General features: G+C 36.9%; 1 protein-coding gene across 1 annotated transcript in view; it reads right to left on the reverse strand.

The window, feature by feature from the left end:
- Positions 1-3,813: 3,813 nt before the first annotated feature.
- Positions 3,814-23,806, reverse strand: part of PSMD14 (proteasome 26S subunit, non-ATPase 14) — a 48,797-nt gene continuing 28,804 nt past the window's right edge. Inside the window, exons 8-12 of the mRNA XM_061344177.1 lie at positions 14,068-14,175; positions 10,589-10,663; positions 7,728-7,853; positions 6,389-6,451; positions 3,814-4,244 (exon numbers count right to left, since the gene is read on the reverse strand). Of these exons, the coding sequence (XP_061200161.1) occupies positions 4,146-4,244; positions 6,389-6,451; positions 7,728-7,853; positions 10,589-10,663; positions 14,068-14,175 (471 nt within the window). The 3' untranslated portion in view covers positions 3,814-4,145. The remainder of the gene's footprint in view (positions 4,245-6,388; positions 6,452-7,727; positions 7,854-10,588; positions 10,664-14,067; positions 14,176-23,806) is intronic.

Genomic DNA, 23,806 nt, shown 5'->3' on the forward strand with positions numbered 1-23,806 from the left:
GCTGACAGTAATTTAATTAGATAGACATTAATTAGGATAATCACCTGGCTCCTGGTCGCGACGATCATGGCAAATTGAAGGAGATGATTTTATTGTGAGATAGAAGGAAGGGGGAAGGGAAGAATGTGTTTGCTGTAAGTGCTCATTATTATGTGACCTTTCCAGATATTTTTTATATTTTTTTTTTTCACTACGGCTGGAAAATAAATCCAAACCCCTGCGATTCCCCAAATGTGCGCTGGAGTCCCCTGCCTTTGTGTGCTAGGGAGGGGACGTGGGCCGGGGACTTCGGGGACGGGCACGGGGGGGAGTGCAGTGCCGGCCCGGGGGCCGCTGTCATCCGCTCACCTCCGCGAGCTGCCTCCCCTTCGGGGCCAACCTCCCCCCCCTCTTCCCACCCGTGCCTGCTTCGCGGGGGAAAATGCACCGCTGAAAGCGGTCGCGTATCATCTCTTTTAAGTTCTGAAATAATCATAAGCCCCGCAAACGAAGTGCCCTAATGTATTTGCCGCGGTGTTTACAGGTTCTTTAGTATATGAATATTTTATCTGGGAGCCGTAATGCCAGAGATTATCAGCAAAGCAGGGTGGAAGGCATCCATCTACCCCCCCGGCGCCCGGTTCCTCTCCCCTCGCTGCCTGCTCTCCCTCCGTGACTCAGTCCCGCAGGCAGAGCCGGGCGGGAGCGCTGCTCCTGCAGCACCGTTTGCGGTGAGCCATGAGCCGCCTCGCCCGCGGCTCGGCCGGCGGCACCAGGGCGGGACCGGAGGAGCCCAAACCACAGCGGTGCTGCGGTATCAGCCGCCGGCCCCCTCTGCCCGGGGCGCCCCGCAAGAGCCGGCCTCTGGACCCGAGCCCTGGCTGCGCCCGCCCGGGACCCCGTCAGCTGAAGGGACCGGTCAGCGCGTCCGTTTGAGCCTCGGGCTAATTGGAAGCAGGACCCTCCAAGACGTGAAGATGCACCTGAGGAGTTCAGGGGACGCGCTTGCCACTCCGCCTCTGCCAGGCACCAGTCCCAGTTTCCATTCTAGGCACACTTGTGACTTCTTAAAAGCCCCGTTTTTTTGCCCGGGGAGGAGCTCTCCCGTTCCATTTTTCCTGGTATTTTCCCCTTAGTGGTTTGGACTTCAGGTATTTTACAGACCACATCTCTTTCCATGTGACATCAGCAGCCAGCTTCAAATTCCACCGGTAACAGCCTGGACCATTGCATAACAAACCCAAGACCAGTGTATAATCATCTGAAGCCAGGCTGAAACTTTGCAAACTCGTATCCAGACAGGAACAGAACCAGCATGACTTGTGGTAACATGTATTTCAACACTCTGAAAGTCCACAGCCATTTATTTTTCCATTGCTTAGCCGTGAGCTAGTTTGGTTATTTGGTGTTTCACAGAAGCCAGCATACATACACTCTCTGCAAGAGAACTAGTCTAATAAAATAATTTGTGAGGCCAAAAGCAGTTCACTGTTTTACTCACACTTGGGTGGTACAGCACATGCAACTGTCCCTGCTACACCTTCTCCTTTTGGTGCTAAGAAAATAGCTTTATTAGTAGCAGTTCTAACTGGTGGCTCTAGCACTTGTTTCACCAGTGTGCTCACCCTCCCCTTTCCTTGCTTGAAACCTATGGAAAGGTAATGGACTTTTATAGGCAGGAGATGGGTCGAAACAGATAAACCCTAGGAAACGCTGCCCTGAATTTCAGAGCTACACCCATATAGATGCAGAGCTGCAATGAATTCAGTGGTATACTGCCAATCACATGGAAGTGCTAATATATGCCAAAAATCTTCAGTGCACAACTCCTAAACTGGTATAATAGGGGGAAATGCCGTGGCAGGTGGTGTTATAGAATCGTCATAGAAAGAGGGAGAGAGGTTTGCTAATACAATATGCCCATCCTTCATGATGACAGGTGACGAGGGGTCAAGCTGCTAATGAAGGTCTGCTCCGTTGCGGCTGGAGGCTCAGAAGGTGTCTGCTTGAAAACCTCTTTCTTCTTCCAAGATGGTATGTGGACCGCTGCGTTTCAGGTTAGTGCATGCAGACATTCTTCCAAATCCTCTGTGTTGCTCCCAAAGCACTGGACAAAAACGAGGAGAGATGCCCCTCAAAAGCCAGCCTTTTGATTATTCATGAAACATCTTAGTAAATGGAAAATTGCGCCTTCAGTTCAAGCTGAGGAGTGGATCGAAAGCAGGGTACCACAGCAGAAGCTCATCCTACAGGAGATACGCATCTCCAACAGTCTCCTTTCAGCTACCCTCTGCAAGATGTACAGTTGTCAAAATTAATTTAGAATATGCAAGACTGGCTGTTTGTCTCCCTGCTTACACCGGCCTTTCAGGCGTGTACACACTGCAGCACTGCGATAGCTCCTCTCCTGTTCCGCAGTACCATGTTACCCACGACCTGCCAAACTGCGTCTCCCTCGTGGTGCTACACGTGCGCGTGGGAGTAGAGAGCGGCAGGGACGCAGAGCCCCGCGGGCAGATGAGCCTGGGGCACGTCCCCCCATCATCTCCTGCCTCGTTTCACCCTGGGGTGCACACATGGGACAACGGTGAGGCCCAAACACAGTGTCCTCGACAATACGCAGGTTTTCAGTGCGCGTCGCCAGAAAGCACTTCCATTTGACTGTATGCTGGCAAATGTGGTTTGGTTTGTCTCCATTTTCCCAGCCTGATATTCTACTGCCTACTGTGGGGGCAGAGGGAAGGCCATAAGGAGGGCAGCTGCAAAAATCTGCATGTTCCCCTCTGAAGTTAGTGCATGCTAAATATACTTTGAGAGAGTGTTATTCTAAAATAGTAAATTAAAAAGCCTAAATAAGAATTCCAAACAAAAGAAAAACCTTTCAATGGGAATGAGTAAGTAAACAGAAAATTACTGGGCACAAAATGGAAAACAAGACAATTGTATGGGTTGTTTCTTTGCTATCAAGTAAGAAGTAAAATAAATTGGAAAAAGAAAAATAATCTTCAACACCAAAAGATGGATCTAGCTTTAAATATTTGCCTGCCACAACTGTTGCCATTTATTTAAAAAAAAACCCCAACAAATCAGTGAACAAAATATTGTGACACAGAAAGAGAACACTTATGCCCAGACAAAACAACCAAATCAACCTCAGTACCACCCAATACTTACACAGAAAAACCTAACCGGGTCCCCTGCCTAAAATCCAAAATCACTCCCAAGCCCAGGTTTTTGGCTTTGCCTGCTTAAAATGAAGGAGCCAACCCACATGCCTTCTTGCAAGTTTTCCTTCTAGTCAGTGGAAATGGTTCTAAATGTTGCCTTCCAGTTGGGACTCTTTCCATATATTTTCATATATGGACATCTTGTGTACGTTCTCTTTCACAGGAGGAAGGGTTCATATAATCTAGAACAGCTTCTATCACTTTAATGTTTATTCTCAGAATACTGCTATTTATGACACCGTTTGTGAAAGTTGTGTGATTCAGTTATCAGCATAACTGAATTCATTTTCTTAAGGTCAATTGTCTTCTGCGAATATGAGGGCTTGAATAATATTGAAAGGGAGCTGGCAGGGGAATTTTCAGCATTTTGGGTTTTGTACCTCCTCTGAATTCAGTGCTATGACAATTTTGATTTTATGATTTTTTTTAATCTCTATGTGAGTATGTGGCAATTAATGGAAACCAAATTTCATTAGAGATTTTTTGCTGCCCTAGCAATTCAGTTCAGTAGTTTTAAAGTGGGTAGAAATAAACCTTTACCAACACTTCTCCCACACTGTTAATTCCCACCGTCCCTTCTTCAAAAGAAGACCTTCCAGAACATAGACAGGTTTGTAAATGTATTTTTATTATGTTGCAACAATCAAAATATATATGTACTACTGATTTTTCCCCCAAATATTAAATGAAAATGTAATACATTTTTGCCCACGTTGTGTTCTTGAATACTTTGGAATCTGTAAGGACCCTGACATAAAGAAACCGAAGAAACTGAAGCAACTGCACAATTAGAGACTGAAAGGTGTTATAGTGCTGCACTTACATTGCAAATGAAGTCAGATGTCTCTTCCATCAAATATAGCCTCAACAGTCTCTGTTTTGTGAGTATTAGAAACAATAAACAAATATACACAGAAAGCATCACAAACAGTAAATCGGTTATTTAAATACAACTGTATCCAACATAGCAGCTAAACACTGGACAATGTTTGAGGTCATCAGCACATCCACGTGCTCTTCTAAATGACGTTTGGGGTCCTGAAACACAAAGGAGGCCATGAGAGAAGTGAATGAAAGACATCTCTGAAAGACTTCATTTACTTCAGGTATATTTAAGATGAGTGTGAGTTAAGGAACACAGGCCAGTAAAGCTCCTAAAATGTTCCATTCAAACAAGACCTAGCAAATGACTGAATTTCCATGAGTAAGGTTTTATTAGTCCATACTAAGTTGAGAATAGGTTTAGGAAGTAAATTCCTACCTAGCATCTGAGGAGTAACCATGACAGCTGTGATTTTTTAGGACAACACACAATATGTAGAATTTACTATACATCTCAGTAAGGCCAATATTTTAATCTCAGTTCTGGAACATTGCAATTTGTTTTGAGATCGTTGTACAAATGGGTGATTTAATCCTGTAAAGACTCTAGCATGATCTAACACAGTATTTGAATACTTGACTGCAAGAAACTTAGCATATTTATACCCATAAAAATCATTAATTTTTTTTTCTTTTTAAAAAAAGCACAATGCTATGTTCAAATGTTCCAAAAACCTGAATGTTAAGGCTGAGCAGTGCTCTGAAAATACACATCCCCACACACTATTACTCAATTGATGTGGGCATTTGTGGGCATCTGCATAGAACAATAAGATTATTTCTGGTCAAAATCCATGCTCATGCACTTCTTCAGTTTCAGAATTCAGATTAAGAAATTAATCTCCAAATACTGCAAAATTATCAGGCACGTTAAACCCCACATCTTTAAACCTTACTGAAGTATTACTGTAGCATTCTTGTGTGTATAAAAATTAAAATATGGAAGACAATCATGTGGGAATTTGAAGTTTTAAAAAAAGAATTACTGTCAAAATCTAATGAATCTATTTAAATTCACACAAAAGTGCACTAGAAAAATCTGTGTAAGCTGTCCTCCTTAAATAACTGATTTTCAAAGATCATACAGTTCTTCAGTATTCTCTATGTTCCTAGCAAATTATGCAGCTTAATAACATAATATCCCTATTGTGAGCAGCTGTTTGTTTGCAAAGCTTTTTATACAAGCTGCATAAAAAACCCAAATGGAATTACTTAACCGAACAATTTTGTAATTTAAAGACTTAATTTTATAAGGAAAAAAAAATTCTTTTTAATGAACTCTATGGAAATATTTTTTTCTTTTTTTTCCACCTATGCATAATGATTTAAAGAACTAGTGGAGCTCAAGTTCTGTTTGAGATGACATCATAACCCTTAAAATACAAGCCCTCTTAAATGTTTTATTTTATACATATATTTATGTATGTGTAGGTGGGCATAAACTCTATTGTTCTGAATGATACAGAAATACACAAGTGACTGCACAATAGTGCAGATGTGTTATGACATTGCTGCTAGAAGCTGACACATAAGAGCAATCCAGAATCCTTTAAATTCTACTGCTACTAGCAGTACAATAAATACTGGTTCTTTAAGGACACATTGCATATTTTTAAAGCCATTTCTTGTTTCCATTGTCCTTCTGGAACTTGGACACCTCTTACAAACTTGCTTTGCTCTCCTCTTGCCCACCAAAGCACATTTCCACAACCTTTATATTCAAAACAAATGGAGAAATAGCTGTCTGTCAAGTTTTCTACAAGGACGTTACATTCCCAAACACTGCAAAGGGACAGCAATACAAAGAAATGCAGCTCACTTGCATACGTGCGTATTGGAGCTGAACACCAACTGTGTGCTCATGAACTAAAGATAGGGATAAGCCCTTTCTTCAGCCATCATAACACATGAACAACACTCCCACGTTTTCTCAATTACTACTATTTTTTAAGCCTCCATACCTTTGGCCTCTCTGACAGAGACTTGGACATCTTTATGCCTCTTCTTGGAAAGAATTAAAAAAAAAAAAAAAGAAGGCAGGCAAAAAGAAAAACTACCAAATTTCACCACTGCTCCTCAGCATGTAATACACGCACATGTAGAACAACTTGCAGATATTCTGCCGATAGCCTGTCAAAAGCCTTGTTCCTTACACAACAGTCTTCGACAAAAAGAAATTATTTGGAGCACTGAGAATATCTTGCATATAGAACTAAAATCACCTACGCACATGTAAAAAATTAATATTTAGAATGAACGAAGCATATCATTCCACCTCACTCTAATTCATCACACCTCACCTGCTTGCCAACATTTTTTATTGCCAGCTGTTCAGGTGTCATCTTATCTTCTTCTTCAACAGCCTGTGAAAGAAACACAGAAAAGGTCAGTGTTTCAGATTTCATTTACTTTTTCCCCAAGCCACAAGACTCTCAAAATACAGTTCTCTTAAAAAAAATAATAATAAAAAAATCAAATGACAACACGTTTCAGAAAGTCAAAAGGAAAGGTACTTCAGCTTTTCAGCAGACGTGGTTTTAATTACTGAGTGCTAGTGCAAAAGATCAAGGCAAATACTCATGAATGGTTTTATTGTCAGATATTCACAAACCTGGTTTTAAGCAAAAATGTTACATGCACAGTATCAGTAGTTAAAGATAGTTGAAGATAAACTAGAAAAGCACAACCTAAGTAACATTATCTACATTGTTTCACTTAATGGAGACTTAATCTCAATAAATCCTTATACTGTTTAAAGTCACTTATTTTAATACATTTTTATAGGGTTCTTTTGCCTTCAGACACAGTGTCTTTACAAAGTAAATCCACTAACTTGTCTAGTAAATGGAATATTGAATTTTGGTTTTTAGGACTTTCAGGAAATTAAAATAGAATAGCACAGGCTTACCACTCAGAGTGCTTGTTGAGATCTAGGATTTATTAAAAATATTTCTAAATGTGAGTGCCAGTATTAAAACAATACAGATAACTCTGATTCCTCTTTCTTACAACACCAATGCTAATTTTGTTGTCTAAAAAGAACACTGAACTGAGGTCTAGAATGTGTTCTAAATACTTAGTATCTAACTACTGGAATGACACAGATAAATGACCTTTATTCTGCTACACTGGTAAAGTAGTTATTGACTGAGGGAATGAAGAACACAACCAACCATTTATTTTCATCTACAATGATCTTATATTCTCTTCACTAAATAAAAACACAAACTTCATGTAATGACCCACATTTCAAAGCAAAACATGTAATTAAATTCTTTGCTAGTTCAGGGCAAAAAGTCAGATAGCAAAGGCTGAAGAGCTAATAGGCAACTTCACATAGAAACTACGCATAGTTGATTAATAGGAAACACAGTCTCCAAAAGGCCATTAAAGCCACACTTGTGCCTAATTTAAGCAAAACCCAAGAAACTTTGCTGAAAACAGACTATAAAAATCAAAATCCCACCAAGGTCCAAAAGAGTTCCTGCCACAGTTGTTTTGTTCTTACAGTCTAGTCCTCCACAAGTCATTCTGAACAACGCTTGTGATAATCAGCTTCTTACTTCTGATATTAAGTAATGAATTTGTTCACTTCATAAACACAGCTACAGTTAAACTTTCATTATGGGATACGAGTACCTTGTTATAATTCTTAGCTAATTCTAACATCTCCTTCACTACTGTTTCATTGAGTTTGCAATGTTCACTGTAGTCTTGAAGTGTCAAACCTTCCATCCAACTCTTCTTATGCAAATTTAGCAACATCTGCAAAACAAAATCTCTTTAGAGCATTCATCATACATTCATGATACTATGAAGATCTTGGACAAAAAAACTAAGTTCCTAATAGCAGGAATAATAAAAATCATTCATCTTATAATGTTTAAACACAGGAAATACAACATTCAACTAGACAGGCTGAGAATATTGAGGCTGTTCACCCTGGAGAAGAGAAGGCTGCGTGGAGACCCCGTAGCAGCCTTCCAGTACCTGAAAGGGGCCTATAGGGATGCTGGGGAGGGATTCATTAAGGTCTGTAGTGATAGGACAAGGGGTAATGGGTTAAAACTTTAACAGGGGAAGTTTAGATTGCATCTAAAGAGGAAGTTCTTTCCTGTGAGGGTGGTGAGGCACTGAAATGGGTTGCCCAAGGAAGCTGTGAATGCTCCATCCCTGGCAGTGTTCAAGGCCGGGTTGGACGAGGTCTTGGGTGACATGGTTTAGTGTGAGGTGTCCCTGCCCATGGCAGGGGGGTTGGAACTAGATGATCTTAAGGTCCTTTCCAACCCTAACTGTTCTGTAATTCCATAATTCTGATAGAGCAGATGAGAGATTTTGCGTAAGTTTTTAAAGATCAAACGCTTTGAACCCTAAATACGAAAATGAGGCACGGAAACCAGGGCCACATTACCTGTGGCAGGGATACTTAGATTTTTCTTCTGGGTTGTTTTGTGGTTGTTTTTTTTTTTTTTTTTTTGTTGGGTTTACTTATTTATTAATTCTGTAGCTGAGAATGCACAGTTGCATTGTAGGAGAGCTAACAGAACGGTTTTAACTGCTAAATAAGGAATGGTTGAAGCTCCTGGCCTATGACAAAGTTGGAAAATAATTTAATGCTTGGATTAAATGCATGAAGTAGTTATTTAGGCTTCACTGATTATCCTGAACTATATGCAAGCAGCTGCCACAGTTGTGAAGAAGTGAACTTCAAAAGAAACCGAAGCATGACTTGCGTGTATTTGTCCTCATACAAAGTAAACAGCCCTAAAAACAACATGATAAAGTGATGCAGAATTTTGATGGTGATAATGTGGGGACTATCAAATATCTGAAATGTTTTACTTGACACTCTGATGTTATTCTTTAAAGAGTGAAGGAATAGCTACAAAGGCAATTTCATAATTTTCATCAATAGAGAAAACATATTTTGTGACTCTTCTGCACAGTCGAGGACTGTGGGGAGGACCCTTTCAGCAAGCAGTTTCACCTTTCCTTCAATCTGCAAATATTTAGCCATCCCTGAGAGCCCATAAACCCTGCAATTGCTACCACCTGAATAAAAGTGCCTGCTACATCCTATACACAGTTCCCAAAGAAACCTGGCTTTGGAACATACGAACAGAGTTGAAAGTTTGTGTCATAATTTGTATTAGCAAGATCTCAGTTACTGACAGAAGGAGTTGTAGGCAAACTGCATATGGACAGTTTAGCTAGGCTATCTGGGTTTTATAATTATGGTTTGGTGTGATGGGCTCCTCATCTAATACATGAAGCATGTACTCTTACTACAGATGGAGCTAACAGATCACCACCACCATGAGGGGGTTTTGAGATATATATGAACCTGCCTTATGAAAGATGTGTGGAGATAGTTGCTGCCTCACACATTAAAAGTTTTCCTAACTCAGTCAAGATTATGCTCCTACTTGCAAAGGTAATAAAACTTACATATGTAAAGCCATTAAAGAAAATGCACACTTGGAACTCAAGAAAGACTGGACTGGCCACACATGTATCTGAACAGAAACAGTAACCTCTGCAAGCTTCACTGACATTTCCCAAGAGAGCTGTTTTTGTTGAATCAGCTACTATTTTCATTAACTGCAAGGTCTTGCAATTCTGATACTATCCATAAAAAGGGTTATGCATTTCACAAATCCTTTTCAACTCCCTGACTTGCATGGATACTCTTTCATTGTTCAAACTTGAGTTTTCTTATTACTTCTACCCCTCTAAAAGTCAAAGTAAGAAAACTATTCTGACTATTTCACCATAAACTTACCAGTTGGGCTATCAAGTTTATAGCCCTTACAAGGCCATGAACATACACAGGCATAACTGAGGACAGAATCTGGCTCTTCAAGGACTAACTTCCATAGGTAAGTAACCTTTTTTCTGTTTGCTTTCTTGGTTGAGCCTGTCAACCTGTATTTTACTTGTAATTGAGAAAGTTTGACACAAAAGTAATTGACACCATTTGCTGTCACTAACTGCACAGTATTTTTTCTGTAAATGCAGGGCATCACCACTTCCTGATGCTCGGTGAAGTCTTGGGGAGCTCTATTCATACCAATTGGAAGCACCTTCTGTTGAAGTTATTATAGACAATTAAAACCTGAGATTTCTTGGTTATACAATTCCATTTGTAAAATATGGTCTTCTAGCTTCAGGAATTCCAGTCTGTGAAAACCTAAGGCAGCTAGTGTGTCTTTCAGCTTGAAACTCTGCACAAACCTGTTAAGTGCAGAGAACAGCATGAGAACTTTCCATAAAACACAGGGACAAAAATGTTGTCAAACTATATGAAAGTTTAGAATGTGGTTTTGGAAGGTTTCATCACCATGATTACACATGTGTTTTTGGAAGAGAAGACATCTACTCCAGGAGTTAAAACACCTACTGAAAAGCATCAGTAGTTGAAGTCAGAATTTTGCCACAAATCTTAAATACATAGTGTGTATAGTGTTCTTTGTCCTCTGAATAAAAGCTAAAACAATTACCTTCTGTTCTAGTTCATTCTTCCTGTAGTTGATGGTGATGGAATAGTAATGTCTGTTTAGTCCATGAATTAGTGCCTGTAAAATTCAGGGGAAAGGTTACACAAAAATTATCCCCACTGAAATGAAGAAATATTAGAAGGGAAGAGTTAATTTAAATATAGCCATCTTCAAACATCACTTAAATAAAAGCCACAAAGAAATAAATACACAGAGACTATAAGTACGTATTAAGTAAACATACCTGTTCCTATTTCTCGTCAGTCTCTGACAGTTATACTTTCTATTTCTAAACCACATATTTTTTCACACAGTAACAACTATCATAGGAAAAAGTGGTAACTGCCTGCAAACATTTGACCGATACATATGCACAAACATATTTCTCTCAGATCCTTCCTCTCTCACTAAATTTGGTTATCACTTCCATTAAAATAAGGCTCTTTCTTTTACAAAGAAAGGAACGATGGCTATCTATTTACAACAACTGCCAACATGCCCAACTAATTCTCTAAGGTACAATACAAAGAGTATCTGAAATGGTGATTAAACATGTCAGGTAAAGGTTCAATTATGTGCATCAAATTAACCTTGTATAGTAAAGCTAATTCTATTTTTGAACTTTCAATTAAAAAAAACACCAAACCTCTCTCATTATAATTATGCCCTTTGCAGATTTGGCCTTAAACTCTTAAACTCATACATCACAATCTGATTGACTGATATTAGGTTAAGTGACACCTACCTGCGTCTATGTGCATTATGTCTATGACACCTAATGCACCTATGCACATTACATAATTTATTATGTGCATTTATGACTTCAGGGTGAGCTGGATTAATATTTGGGGGATGTGGCAGCTTAAGAAAATTCTATAGTAAAACATCACATCTAAAACTGTTTATTTTTCATGTAAAATTTTGCACATGAAGTATACACTTAGAAATGAGATATGATAAATCATACACCAAATATGCAGAATTACTGATAAATATTGTTTACATTTACATCATTGCACCTATTTATGTTTAAATATATTCTTTCGAGCTATACAGAATGAATGTGTATTTGCATCTTATGCAACTTAATATTTCAGCATTCCAAAATTATCTGTATGAAAGCTGAAAATGTTCTCATACATACATTTTAAAGAGATTTCTTCTGCAGACACATATACAAAGCTACAAAGCTACTTTAAGGGTTACATTTATGAGAACCAGCAGTTCCAGATTACCATTACTTGTGCCACTTACTGTAATTAAAATTGTAAAATACAGAGTTTATCATCAATAAAGTAATTTATGTCTGAAACTATTAGCAGTAAGTAGTTCCACTGCCATCTTCTTATCCCACTCAAAATGACTGTATATGAGGTTTTGGGGTTTGTGTTTAAATTCAGTTGTAGATATTTAGGGAGTTTTCCACAATTCCTAAAATTTCACAAACATCTTTGTCTTCCCCAGCTACTATCCTTTCTCTTCTGTCCCTCTTCTGAAACCATTCCTTAAAACAGTGGACAAATGCAAAAGGTAAGCAACTATTCCACTTCAGACCTGAAGAGTAGCTGTAGTTTAGCCACTGCAACAGGTTAGACGAAAGCCCACAGAACACTTTAAAGCAAAGCTTGTTCTTCATGGGTTTTTTTCAAATGAAAAACATTATTCCAAAAAGCGTTTCAAATAACACGCACAAAGAGCAAGTAATAAAACTGTTGATAAGGGAACACAGACCTGCCCCCCCCCAAAAAAAAAACAACAAAAAAACCAAACAAAAAAACCCCAAACCAGAAAAAGGCATGAATTCAAACCATGTACTATTCTTATTCCTGAGATTTTGATTAATGTCTTAAAATTCCTGCTCCTAGCCCAGCTGAAATCAATATTAAGTTTGCTGCTGACCCCAACTGGGTCAGAATTTTATTCATAACCTTAGAATAAAAGCAGAACAAAACTGCAAGAGCCCTTACAGATTTAAGAACAGAGTTTCATTCTAAACTGTGATTTTTAAGCTTAACACTGCCAAATTGAGAAAAAACCCACACAAACAAAAAATACCCACTCTAACAACAGAAACCCAAAAATTGCATGGCCAAAATGTCACGTTGTAGCAACAGTGATTTTAAAATAATGAAGTTAAAACAATACTACAGGGAGTTAACAAAGGAGATCATTACACACAGTCCAGAGAAGCCCAGTTAGAAAACCCTGAAACATGCAAGCATGGGCTTGCCTATATCCAATCAAGAGTATTAGCTGCTTATTTCATACTCATGATAGTTTGCAGTTTTTACTGAGTCAAAAATCAAAAGTAAAACACAACCATCTCCTGAAGCAGATACTCTTTAACTATCTGATTTTTTGGCTAGCATTTTTATAAACAGTAAAGGGCTTCAATGCATTAGTAATAAAAACAACTATCTTTTGTAAGACAGGGGTATGGTGATTTAGTAACTCCCAAAAGATGACTCTATCACAGCAGAAATTTAGCCCTTATTTCAGTTCTACTATGACTAGTGTAGGGTCTTTTTCTTAGCTACTTATCTAAGAAATATTACTTTTATTGTTCAAGTAATGGATCAAAAGAGCAGGAACTGGGCTTCATGGTTTCAAGTATACATGTATTTTAGTATGAAACAAGAGTTTTCTGGAGAGAAAATGGGAAAAAATATTCCAACACTGAGGCAGAAGAATGACACAGATAAAAGCATTAATCATTCCAGAGGATACTGTGCTTCAGTACAGAAGCTGTTTCTCAAAATAACAATTTCCTTTGTTGAAGACCAACATTTTTGTCTTACTAAATGAAAGTCAACTTCAGAAACCAAACTTTGAATATTTAAGTTTCACAAATGCTTGCAAAGAAATATAAGACAACATACTCAAAAGAAACATTACAGTTGAAGCTGATCAAACATCCGATTTCCCTAATGAAGCTCCTACTCCACCATGTTTTCAGCAATTACTGCATTATGTAAAAATCAGAGATTAATTATTTAAGACAAAATACAAGGTTAAATCTAGATTACATATTAAGCAAGAATGAGTATAAGCATACAGTAGAAAGATTATTAATGATGAGGGAACTTTTTCTATAATTTGCTTCAGAATAATTTACCTCTAGAAAAGCTGAGATGTTAATAAGCAGCAATTTTAAACTGCAGCACTGAAACCAGTACCTATATTGCATCAGGTGACATAACATCAATTGTCACTTTTAAAAGTCTGCATTTCCACAAATCTGTACTTTAACCTTTGCTGTATATACTGATACATACATTCACACTTAGGTAGGTAATTTAGGGCTCAATTTTAAACCCTTCACGTATACAACATCATTGATGAATCACACCAATTATAAATGCATGCAGAAAAATGCTAGAGAGAGAAAAATAAGCAATTTGTATCTTACTGGTTTTAGGCACTTTTCCCCAAAACTGTGGAATTAATCTTGCAATTTACAGGACTATCAGCACTAGGTTTACCTGGATAGATGGCTTGTTTAAGTGACCCAGATTTGAAGTTGTTTGCCTTGGTTCATGTCCCAAGACCATCATATTAGCATTGATCAGTCTGAAGGCATCAATAACAACCTGTAAAAAACAAGATGTCAAGTCAATTCTTCTTAGAAAATGCAACTAATAGTGCCAAGCAACAGTGGACAAGGCACAATCAACTCTCATCTGGTTTTGGCCTTTATCCAGAAAATCATTTAATTATAATATTAATAAAAAAGAGCCTCCTGCCGGCTATGCTATCAGCACAGTACACTACCTTGTATTGTACGGTGACACCAATTATTACCTTTTCCACAGAGCTGTAAGTTTTATATATGTGATATCATCATATAACATGGAATTTTTCTGTACGCTTACTCTAAGCTTCAACGGTATGCATATGTTTGTCACCTAAATCTTACCCAATCAAAATGAATGACAGAGAGAGGCTAAAACTGAAAGTGAGCACAAGCTAAGGGACCAAGTCTAAAGCCCAGTCCTGTCACATCAATTATACTACCACAATACTTGAAATGACAACAAAATTATAGCCAGCAAGGAACTTGCCCCATGTATTCCCTTCTAGTCAGATGCTTTTTGCTTCTTGTGACTACGAAAGGGTCTATAAACTGTCTGATGGATTAAAAAGTCCTTGTCAGTGTCATGCTCAGGAGTAAAAAACAGAGTAAAAGTAAACCAAGGTCATTTATGATTTAAAAGTACACAGTAGGTAATATTTGGTGCTATTTCACTGCAAATAAAATAAAACCATCACTGTTTTTTATTGTGTCCTGTGCTGAATTTTTGCATGAAAATATTTGGAAATAGGATTTCATGGTCCCACACAATAAAACCCATACCCCTATCCAAGACCTGTGAGATGAAACAGAACTGAGAGCATACCAGCAACATACCCAAACCCACCCTTACTGGGTACCTGCCATTACAGGTTTGTAATTGTAAGATAAATTTTCTTGCTTAGGGCCCAGTGTTTTAACTGGACAAATGCACATACAGACTTGTATATCCACAGAAATAGGACAGGCACAGTTTGCAGGCATCTTATCTGCATATGTTTGAAGAGTTATTCCAGTTCATTAAGCCAAATACTTTAAATCTCATTTTAACATCTTTTCTACAATCATTATTATTCTCTTCCTCTCCATATTACGGGTTGGACACTAACAGATGCATTTATATGGCTGGTTTAGTATTTTGATGAATTAGACCTGAATCAATTTTTGTATGTTGAACAAACAAATCACTGACGCTGAAAGGCGGCAGAGAAAGCTAGAGTTTCCACTTTATTCTAGCATTTTTTTCTCCATTTACACCAATATAACTAAACACATATGCAATTTGGTCGGATTACAATATAAATATTGAAGTCATTCATGTGGAAGTAAGGTTAATTGGCAAGTGTTTATAGCGAAAGAAATTATCCAAGCATAGATTGCAAAAGACTAATAACTTATCACCTGTTGTATTTACTTCTGAGACCCAACCATTGCAGTTGTGTTGACTCAATGCCACTAAGGGCTTATTGCCTAGACCCTCAGCTGATTGGCCAGACCCATCTGCATATCTCACATCTTAAAACTGCATGTATAAAATGTACCAAATAATCTTCTTCATTAAAAATGTTAGGTTGTGACCCAATTACAGTGAGTTAACAGTGACTCTTCTTTCTGAACATTAATAAAACCAAAATACTATTCAGATTTAATATGCAGCTACAGCATGCCATCTGATACTAATGCTACAAAAAAGGAATTAAATTTGAAGAAAGCTTAATTCTCAAAAAAATCTGAAAGTTTCTATATATTTATACATTTTTTGTGGTAACAGACAAAGCAATTGTATTTTTTCCTTTTTTTTTATTGTTTGTATATTTTTCTCCATCTCAAAAACACTTCTGACAAGCTTTTCTACATGTCTGTCTGTGTTCCATTTTAACCAGATGCTCTAATTTATGAGCACCTGGAAATGCCCAAGTGCAACAAACAGGCAGGATAAATTAAAAAGTCAAGGAAAGCAAAAAAATTCCACATCACAAGTTCTCCAGAGACTATCTAGATAAAGGGAAAAAAAGCCAAGCAAGTAAAAATTTATCCTGAGGAGCAAGGAACATGAACTTGGCAGTATACTATTATCACAAGGAGCTGCTTTATAACTTACTAGTGGCCGTGTCTCTAGATTTGAGTCTGACAGAACTTCACTACATAATGTTGAGCTTATCCAAGAATGAATGCCATTGTCCAGCATGGATTTGTTTTGAGACTTGAGTCATAAAAATTAATAATAAAAAAAGTTGGGTTTGATAATAAATTCAACATTGCAGTTGGTGCTCTCAAGGTTATGTTTGGATAAATTTGACATTCAAATACGAGAACTAGCTGCTAAAATATTTCTGAGTGATACTGATTATTACTCTAGCATCTTAGTTCTGACTAAAAGTAATTTTTGCTATGCTTCAGGTACTATCTGTGTGGGAAAGGACTGCTCGATCTATCTGTCCTGAAGGAATGAAATGCAAGTATCTCCTAAGTAGAACAAATATTTATCTAACAGAAAGTGGCATGAAAAATTAAAATCACAAATATTAAGCTTTAAAAATGGATGAAATTGCAATTTCTACAATCTCAGAGGAGTACAAAAAGTAAGCGTGTGAATTATATTTCTCGTCTCAGTCGCACTGTGTCGACCAATGGTAACCAAATACTTTAACTACACTAAGATTAAAGGAATTTGCTGCTATCACTATAGCAACCATCTTAAAGAAACTAACATGCTCAACAACCTGGCGACTAAATTTAGAGCTAACACGCAATAAAAACATAAATACAACAATAAATCCTACATATTCATTTTTATGAAATGCAATTGCTTTTTTCACAGTGAACACAGATCAGCCCCTGTTTTAGAGGATTATCTCAAAATAAATAGACTCATTAATGTCCAGTGTACTGATGAGCAATGGGTGAAGTAGGTGTTAATTATGCCACAGTAAGATTCAAGAAAAAAGCCCTGGTGAGCACTTGGAGGTGTGTACAAGCCGAAGTCTCCTCTCCATGTTTGTGCATTTTGAAGTACAGCATGATGCAATCAGATGACAGCAACATGGTCACCCCGTATTCTACAATGGAAACTTTAGACACAGTATTTTGAACAGAAAAAACCCTTCCAAGGATTAATTAAAAGCAGCATAAAATGCTACTCAGTTACTTAGATTCTTGTTGTAAGTCAGTATTTGCCATCCAAAAACGTTAAGCTTTCATTGCACTTAAACTGCCTAACGCAGCATGCCCTGTTTTAGTAAAAACTACAGGTTCCAAGCTTCATGCTAAATTCCCTTTCTGTAAAAACATTAAAAAGCTAAACAAAAGTCTATGCCATTGGGGTATTTTCCAGAAATATGAAGGTAGAGATCTTCTTTTCCAAATTCACTTCCATGGTGCAACTCTTTCACCACTCTGACCATTTAATTTTTCCTTGTATAAGTGTCTTCAGAATTTTCAGAGGTCATTTCCACAGCAGACAGCTTATAACAAAACCATTAGCAGTTTGGCTAGCTTAAGGAAACCTCTTACTTTCCTTTTTTGTTTATTATCACTGCATGAATCTGCAGCATATGAGAGTTTATAATTTCTCAGGCTTGTTAAATTCATGTTAAAGGTCTGTTTTCTTGTTGAATAAATTTTGTTCATATAATGCTGCCTATTTCATATACTGAGTCTTTAATAGCACCTTTGGTCTATGCGCAACTCACAGATCAAAACAGAGGACTAAAATAGGGGTTGATGATGCTATTTACATGTGTGATTCCTGCTGTCTTCTTGTTAGTAGCTTTAATATAATAGAAGACCTTGTCTGTTTTGTAATTAACACATCTTTACTGGAGAGATATTTGGAAGTGATTGCTGTGAATATACTGGTTAGTAAAATAAACACAATCACACACCACTTTCTGTTATCAGACAAATTTGTGAATTGTACACATTATACTCCAGATCAACAAACTGTGATATAACAGCCAAGTAGAAGACACATTTATATAACCCTTTATTTTTCTGAAAATATGTATTCAATCTGACCTTGCAAATATAATTAGCTTGTGGGATGTGTGGATTTCAGTACCATGGATGCTTTACTAATTGCAGCTCTTGGAAATAGATACTAAATATTTGGAAGCTGCCAATACAAAATAAAAACTGCATCTTTTTGTACATCTGTCTTAGCTTCAAAAAGCATAATAATCTAAAAAGACAATAACTATACAGCAATTTTTTGAGCATTTCCCTGGGGTCAACAACCCACAGTAGTGCCTACATAATATATTTTTAGAAACAAAATTTACAATTATCTGCAGTGTATTTAATAAACTTAAGGACAGCTATGATTAATATGATACATAGTTATTCACAATCTAGGACAAGCACTGGATGCCTCAATTGCTAACTCCATAAAAATCTGGCTTTTTCTAGTCTGTACATAGTTATTAAAAATAATGGCTTGATTAAAATTTAGGATGCTTAGTATCCAGACTTATTTTAGCTGCTTCTGAGACAGGGAATGCCATATAAATATTAACATGTTTTCTAAAATAGTCTTCATAAATTTGTGGGGTATTAAAAAAAAAAAACAAAACAAAAAAGAGAGAGAATTTCAAGAGTACTTTACAGATTTAATTCTTAAATGCCACCAATATCAAATCTACCAACAATATTGAAAGACACAGTCCTGTTGTGCAAGACCCACTTGTTTCAATGGTAAACTTCAGTTAGAAATAAGTCAGCCTTTTTTTTTTTGTTTAAATTTAAAGCATTTCTAACATCAATATTTTTTCCAGTGAAGAATCTGTGACATATGGTGACTATCTTTAAAAATGTATTGTGTCCCTGGAATTCAAATAGCAATGTATTGTTTATGCCATATGTTTATGAGCAAACATACCAGTGCTTAAAGGCAACTCTGTGAAGGATATGATGTGGTTATGCCAGGTGTGGCAAAAGAAGTAATGTCCCATCTAAAATCTCTTTTATCACCTGCAACTGACCTGTTATCAACTGCTTAGTTTGTTTCTGGATTCTTTAAAAATGAAATGGAACATGTGACCTGAGAAGTGCAGCTTGCCTTTATGACCATTTCGTTATTTATGCTGCCATGCACTGTTAGACAACTGCAAGTGAAGAACATCTTCTGTCCCCTGTAAGCCCACAACATAAAAAATTCAAAGAAATCTTACTTTTTATGCCATTTCCAATGAAAAGCACTAAGAACTGAAACTGACTCATGCCAAATGCATATCACTGAATTGCTGTGATTGTGAGTTTGAAGTTTGCAACATGGAAATTATTTATAAAATGTCAATTTTAGCTCTGGAAAATATATTCCTAGGAGTATGTGCATTTTCCTTTTCCCTCCTTAGAGAATTGCTTACTTGTGGTCAAATCCGCAATACAACTTCAATATCCATACTGGGAGGAGAGAGAACTACAGTATAATACATTTATTTTGACAAGTGAGTGCATGCATCCGTAACTCCCAAGTAGCAAAACTACAAGTTTTAAAGCTATATGACTTAATGAAGATAAATGGACTATTCTACATCCACCACAGCAAAAGGAAATTAAACATTTAATACTTTTCAACAAGAAGTCTTCTTGGAACTTTTTCTGTCTCAAGAAAGGGCATGAACTGAAGTAACCTATGCAAATTTTTTGGTAGGTCAACATACATCACTTAATTGGATGACAGCAAGTTCAAAAGATGTTCCTTAGCAAATTTTAGAACAGCAGCATTAATGTTAACAGTTTTGGCATCCCAGAAAAAATTACTAATGTGCAAAATGTTATTCTGAATTTGTGCAAATCTATTAAGAAAAAAAAAGCTGATTTTCAAACAAAACAGTAACAAAACAGTGGTATACTGGCAGTAGTAAAACAGTTCAATACTCCTTAGTTTGTGCCTAGGTTTAGAAAAACACATCCTGAACTGAAAACACTGTAGTGCAGATGCAATTAATCTCTTACAAATGTGATTCTTCAGGAAAAAAAGAGCATCAATCCTTATTGAACCAACAGTAATCAAACCCAGCACAAACATAGATTTACTTCCTTCTCCTCCCAATCAGTCTTCTATTGAAACTCATTTTTTGCCTAGATAAGTCAGGATGTTTCTGCCTCTGACATACAGGTTACTGCACCAAATGCCCTGTTCAGTCACCATTTAGAAATATCACAGTACTGTAACACTATCTAAATATACTAGACATTATACAAAATGTACAGAAATGCACCCTTGAAATTTTAGCCAAAATTACGTATTGTAAAGTTATCTTCTCCATTTTAGAATTTTCCCTTTACAATACAAAAGTGTTAGCATGTCCAGTTCTAATAACAGAAGTTGTTCCAGGCATAAAATACTCCAACATAAAATTGTAGGTATCACATGTTTTAAAACACATTTTCTTGTAAAATATTATCTGCTTAATAACTCACAATAAAAAGACATGTCTCCAAAGCAATAGTGACAAAATAGTCAATTTACTGGTTTGTCAACACTTTCAAGCTGTACCTCAATGACTGTTGAATTCACTTGTGTCTGGGGAAGATTTATTAAGATAAAGGTTACTAAGACAAATGCATGAAGTGGGGAGGGGGAGTTTGGCATATAAAGAAAATCTTGTCAGGTAGCTCAAATCTACTCACAAACTTAATTTTTAATGGGCTATTTTAAATGCCAGATTTCAGGGATGACACACCAGTCTCTCCACACATCTCAAGGATTACTTTTTTTCCCTGTCTTCTTAAAAAAGTCACCATCTCCTCCAATCCTGCAGTTAATTCAAACAAACAAGGGAAAAGGAGAGGTTCAAAGTAGTATCGCTAATAGAAGAGTGAAGGTCTGAAAATGTGGCATCTTTCGGAAAACTAGCATAAGACATGTTCAGCTGAAGAATATTCTTGAGGCTAGATGGCAATTCCAGTATTCACAGTAGTAACTGTTAAATATGCCTGCTTTTGGTTTCAGTCTTTTAGACTGTCAAGTTATAAAACCATTCACCATACCTATTTGTGTTTGTAAGCTGGGAGGATCTGCAACACAAAAAACCTGTTTTGGAAAAGGAGTTTGTTTACCTTTCCCCACAGCCAGCAAGTTGAGACAATGTAGTGTACAGAAAATTTCATCTGAACTGGAATGTAAATGTAGCAGGAGATCTCAAAACTATTTACAAAGCACTATTCTTATGGTCAGCACTCAACAAAATGACCATCTATTACTCTGGAGAACTAAAAACTGAAATCAGGTACTAACAAAACCTTATTGATCATATACATGACTACTTACACACAGGTTGTCACCTAGTTTTGGAAGTATCAATGGGCAAAAAAAGAGTAAGAGAAGTGTTTTATGGAACAGGTCTCCAGAGCTGGTCATTCAGCAGATGAAAAACAAAGCTCTGCTCAACCACTGATTTTGCAGTGGCATTTTATCCTATGCCTACCTAAATTCTGTCCATTTTGAAAAAAGGACAAAATCTCATTAGCACAATAAGAATTAAAAATACACTGGAATGCTACATTTCAAAGTACAGTATTTGAGCCACCATACTCTTATGATAGGTGTAGACTGCTTTACCATTCTAAATAGAAATTTAAATATTTGAAGATATTTTTCTTTGTTAACATCTTAAAGGACTTTGAGATCTTCATCTTGCTCAGGATGACCTTGGCTTTGGACAAACACACCTTTGCTATGGACCTCTAGCAGCAACTCCACTGAGCTCTCTTCTCCTCAGCTCTTTATTTGTACAAGAAGGATAAAACATCTTTCTCACCAGACAATAGCTATTTTAGGACAAATAATATTTGATCTCCCTTTTTTATTTTTTTAAACATACAATGCAACTGTCCCTCTTTGGGACTTCCAGGAGCATCATAAGAATATTTTTTTCACACTCTAAAAATGAGTAAAGGAACAAATGATAAAGTTTACCACATTTGTTACTCCTTTTAGAATAAAATTCTAAAGATCTCATAAATCGAACAAAAGAAAGCAATTTATAACTTCCACTGAAAAGAAACTGCTTGAACAAAATGGTTTCAGACTACAGCCCACATTCTGGCTAATCTATGATGTATCAAACCTTCAATTCCGGAAGAGGTTACCTGGACCACAGAATAAGGTTCTTCTATGTGTGTATGCGGCAGGACACAGTAATAAACTGAAACGAGAGCTGCTTACTGCACACACAAAAAAAACCCAAACAAAAAACAAAAACAAAACAACAGAAAAACCAAACTAACTGCAAGAAAAATAAAGTATCAAATAAAAATATAGCAGGTATTTCTAGGAGACTGTTGCATCTCAAGGCTCAAGTGGACAAAATCCTAAGTGAGGTGGTCTGAACTATGTTGACACTATCAATGCAGTGGACTAGTTCCACAAAGTTGGACTACACAATCTCCTGAAATCATTTACAACTGGAATGATATTGATTCACTTGGCTACCCAAACATACATGTTTTTTTCTCATTGTACTCTCTGAATGAGGGTAAGATAAGGATAAACTACCACTGTAAAAATCTTTTCATCAAAGTGGCAGGATATGGTTTAAGCACAAGATAAAGATGCATAGCGGATTTGCTTTAATCAGTCAGAAGGTGATTAACATGTGAAGCAGAATTTATAAAAAATTATCAGAAAGACAGGTCTTTCCCTCAGCAACCAAAAGCAAAACAAAACCAACAGATCTTCCTACAAATAATCCTGACAGTGCCTTGCTAGAAAAAATTATGGTATAACGGACATTAAATTTTTCTGTATGAATAAGAGATTGGGCTACATATCCTATGAAACACCACAAGCTCAATAAACTACTCAGATGTACAAAATGGACTTGTGACAAATTTGGGTATTTTACTAATCTTTATGCCAGCAATTATTAATCAAGGGAAACCAGTGAACTGCCTCAGAAAAACAAACTGGTTCAAATGGTGACTCCTTATTATAAAAGATTTAAATTTCAAAGCAGTTAAAAAAAACAACAAAACAAAAAAAAATAAACCAAACCCCAAAAAACCCAAAACCACCGCATTTTTTCTTACTGCCTGTGGAGTTAAAGATACTACGTTACAGTAAGTTTAGTGTAGTTATATTTTCATTAAGAGGTGAGGAACAGCTGTTAAGTTAAAGTCCAAAAAAAATTTATTTTTAACTTTTGGCAAAGGTAGATAGCTCTCTGTGCAGACATTTCAAAATGTATGTGGGAAATAAATATGAAATGTCAATATTTAGCTTACTGCAGATCTTTAATGAAATTACTGCTTCTGCGGAATATTCTAAATATGAATTACAACTTCCAGTGCACAGACTGGAACACTGGAGGGAATAAAAGAAAGGTTTATTAGTAAGTACAAGATGAAGCAACAGCTAGCCAGGTTGCCCCACTGCTATATTTCAGCATGTTTTGCTTTGACTTCATTCATAGAAATCAAACAGCTAAACAAAAAAAAACCAACCACCAAACCAAAGATTTTTCTCTCTGGGTTCTGATAGCATTGACCTTCAGTTAAAATTCACTGATCTGTTGTTAGTTTATTTCACAGACCACTAGTACATTGTTAGCCTAAAAATTGCTGTATGTGGTACACAGTCATGAAAAAGCATTCTGCATGTGCAAGAATACGTATGGAAAATAACAAGATCAGTATTTAGAATTACT

Source organism: Neopsephotus bourkii, unplaced genomic scaffold (assembly GCF_033783945.1).
Source record: "Neopsephotus bourkii isolate Nb327-2 ecotype Australia unplaced genomic scaffold, CSIRO-AGI_Nbou_v1 NB_196, whole genome shotgun sequence".
Lineage (NCBI taxonomy): Eukaryota > Metazoa > Chordata > Aves > Psittaciformes > Psittacidae > Neopsephotus > Neopsephotus bourkii.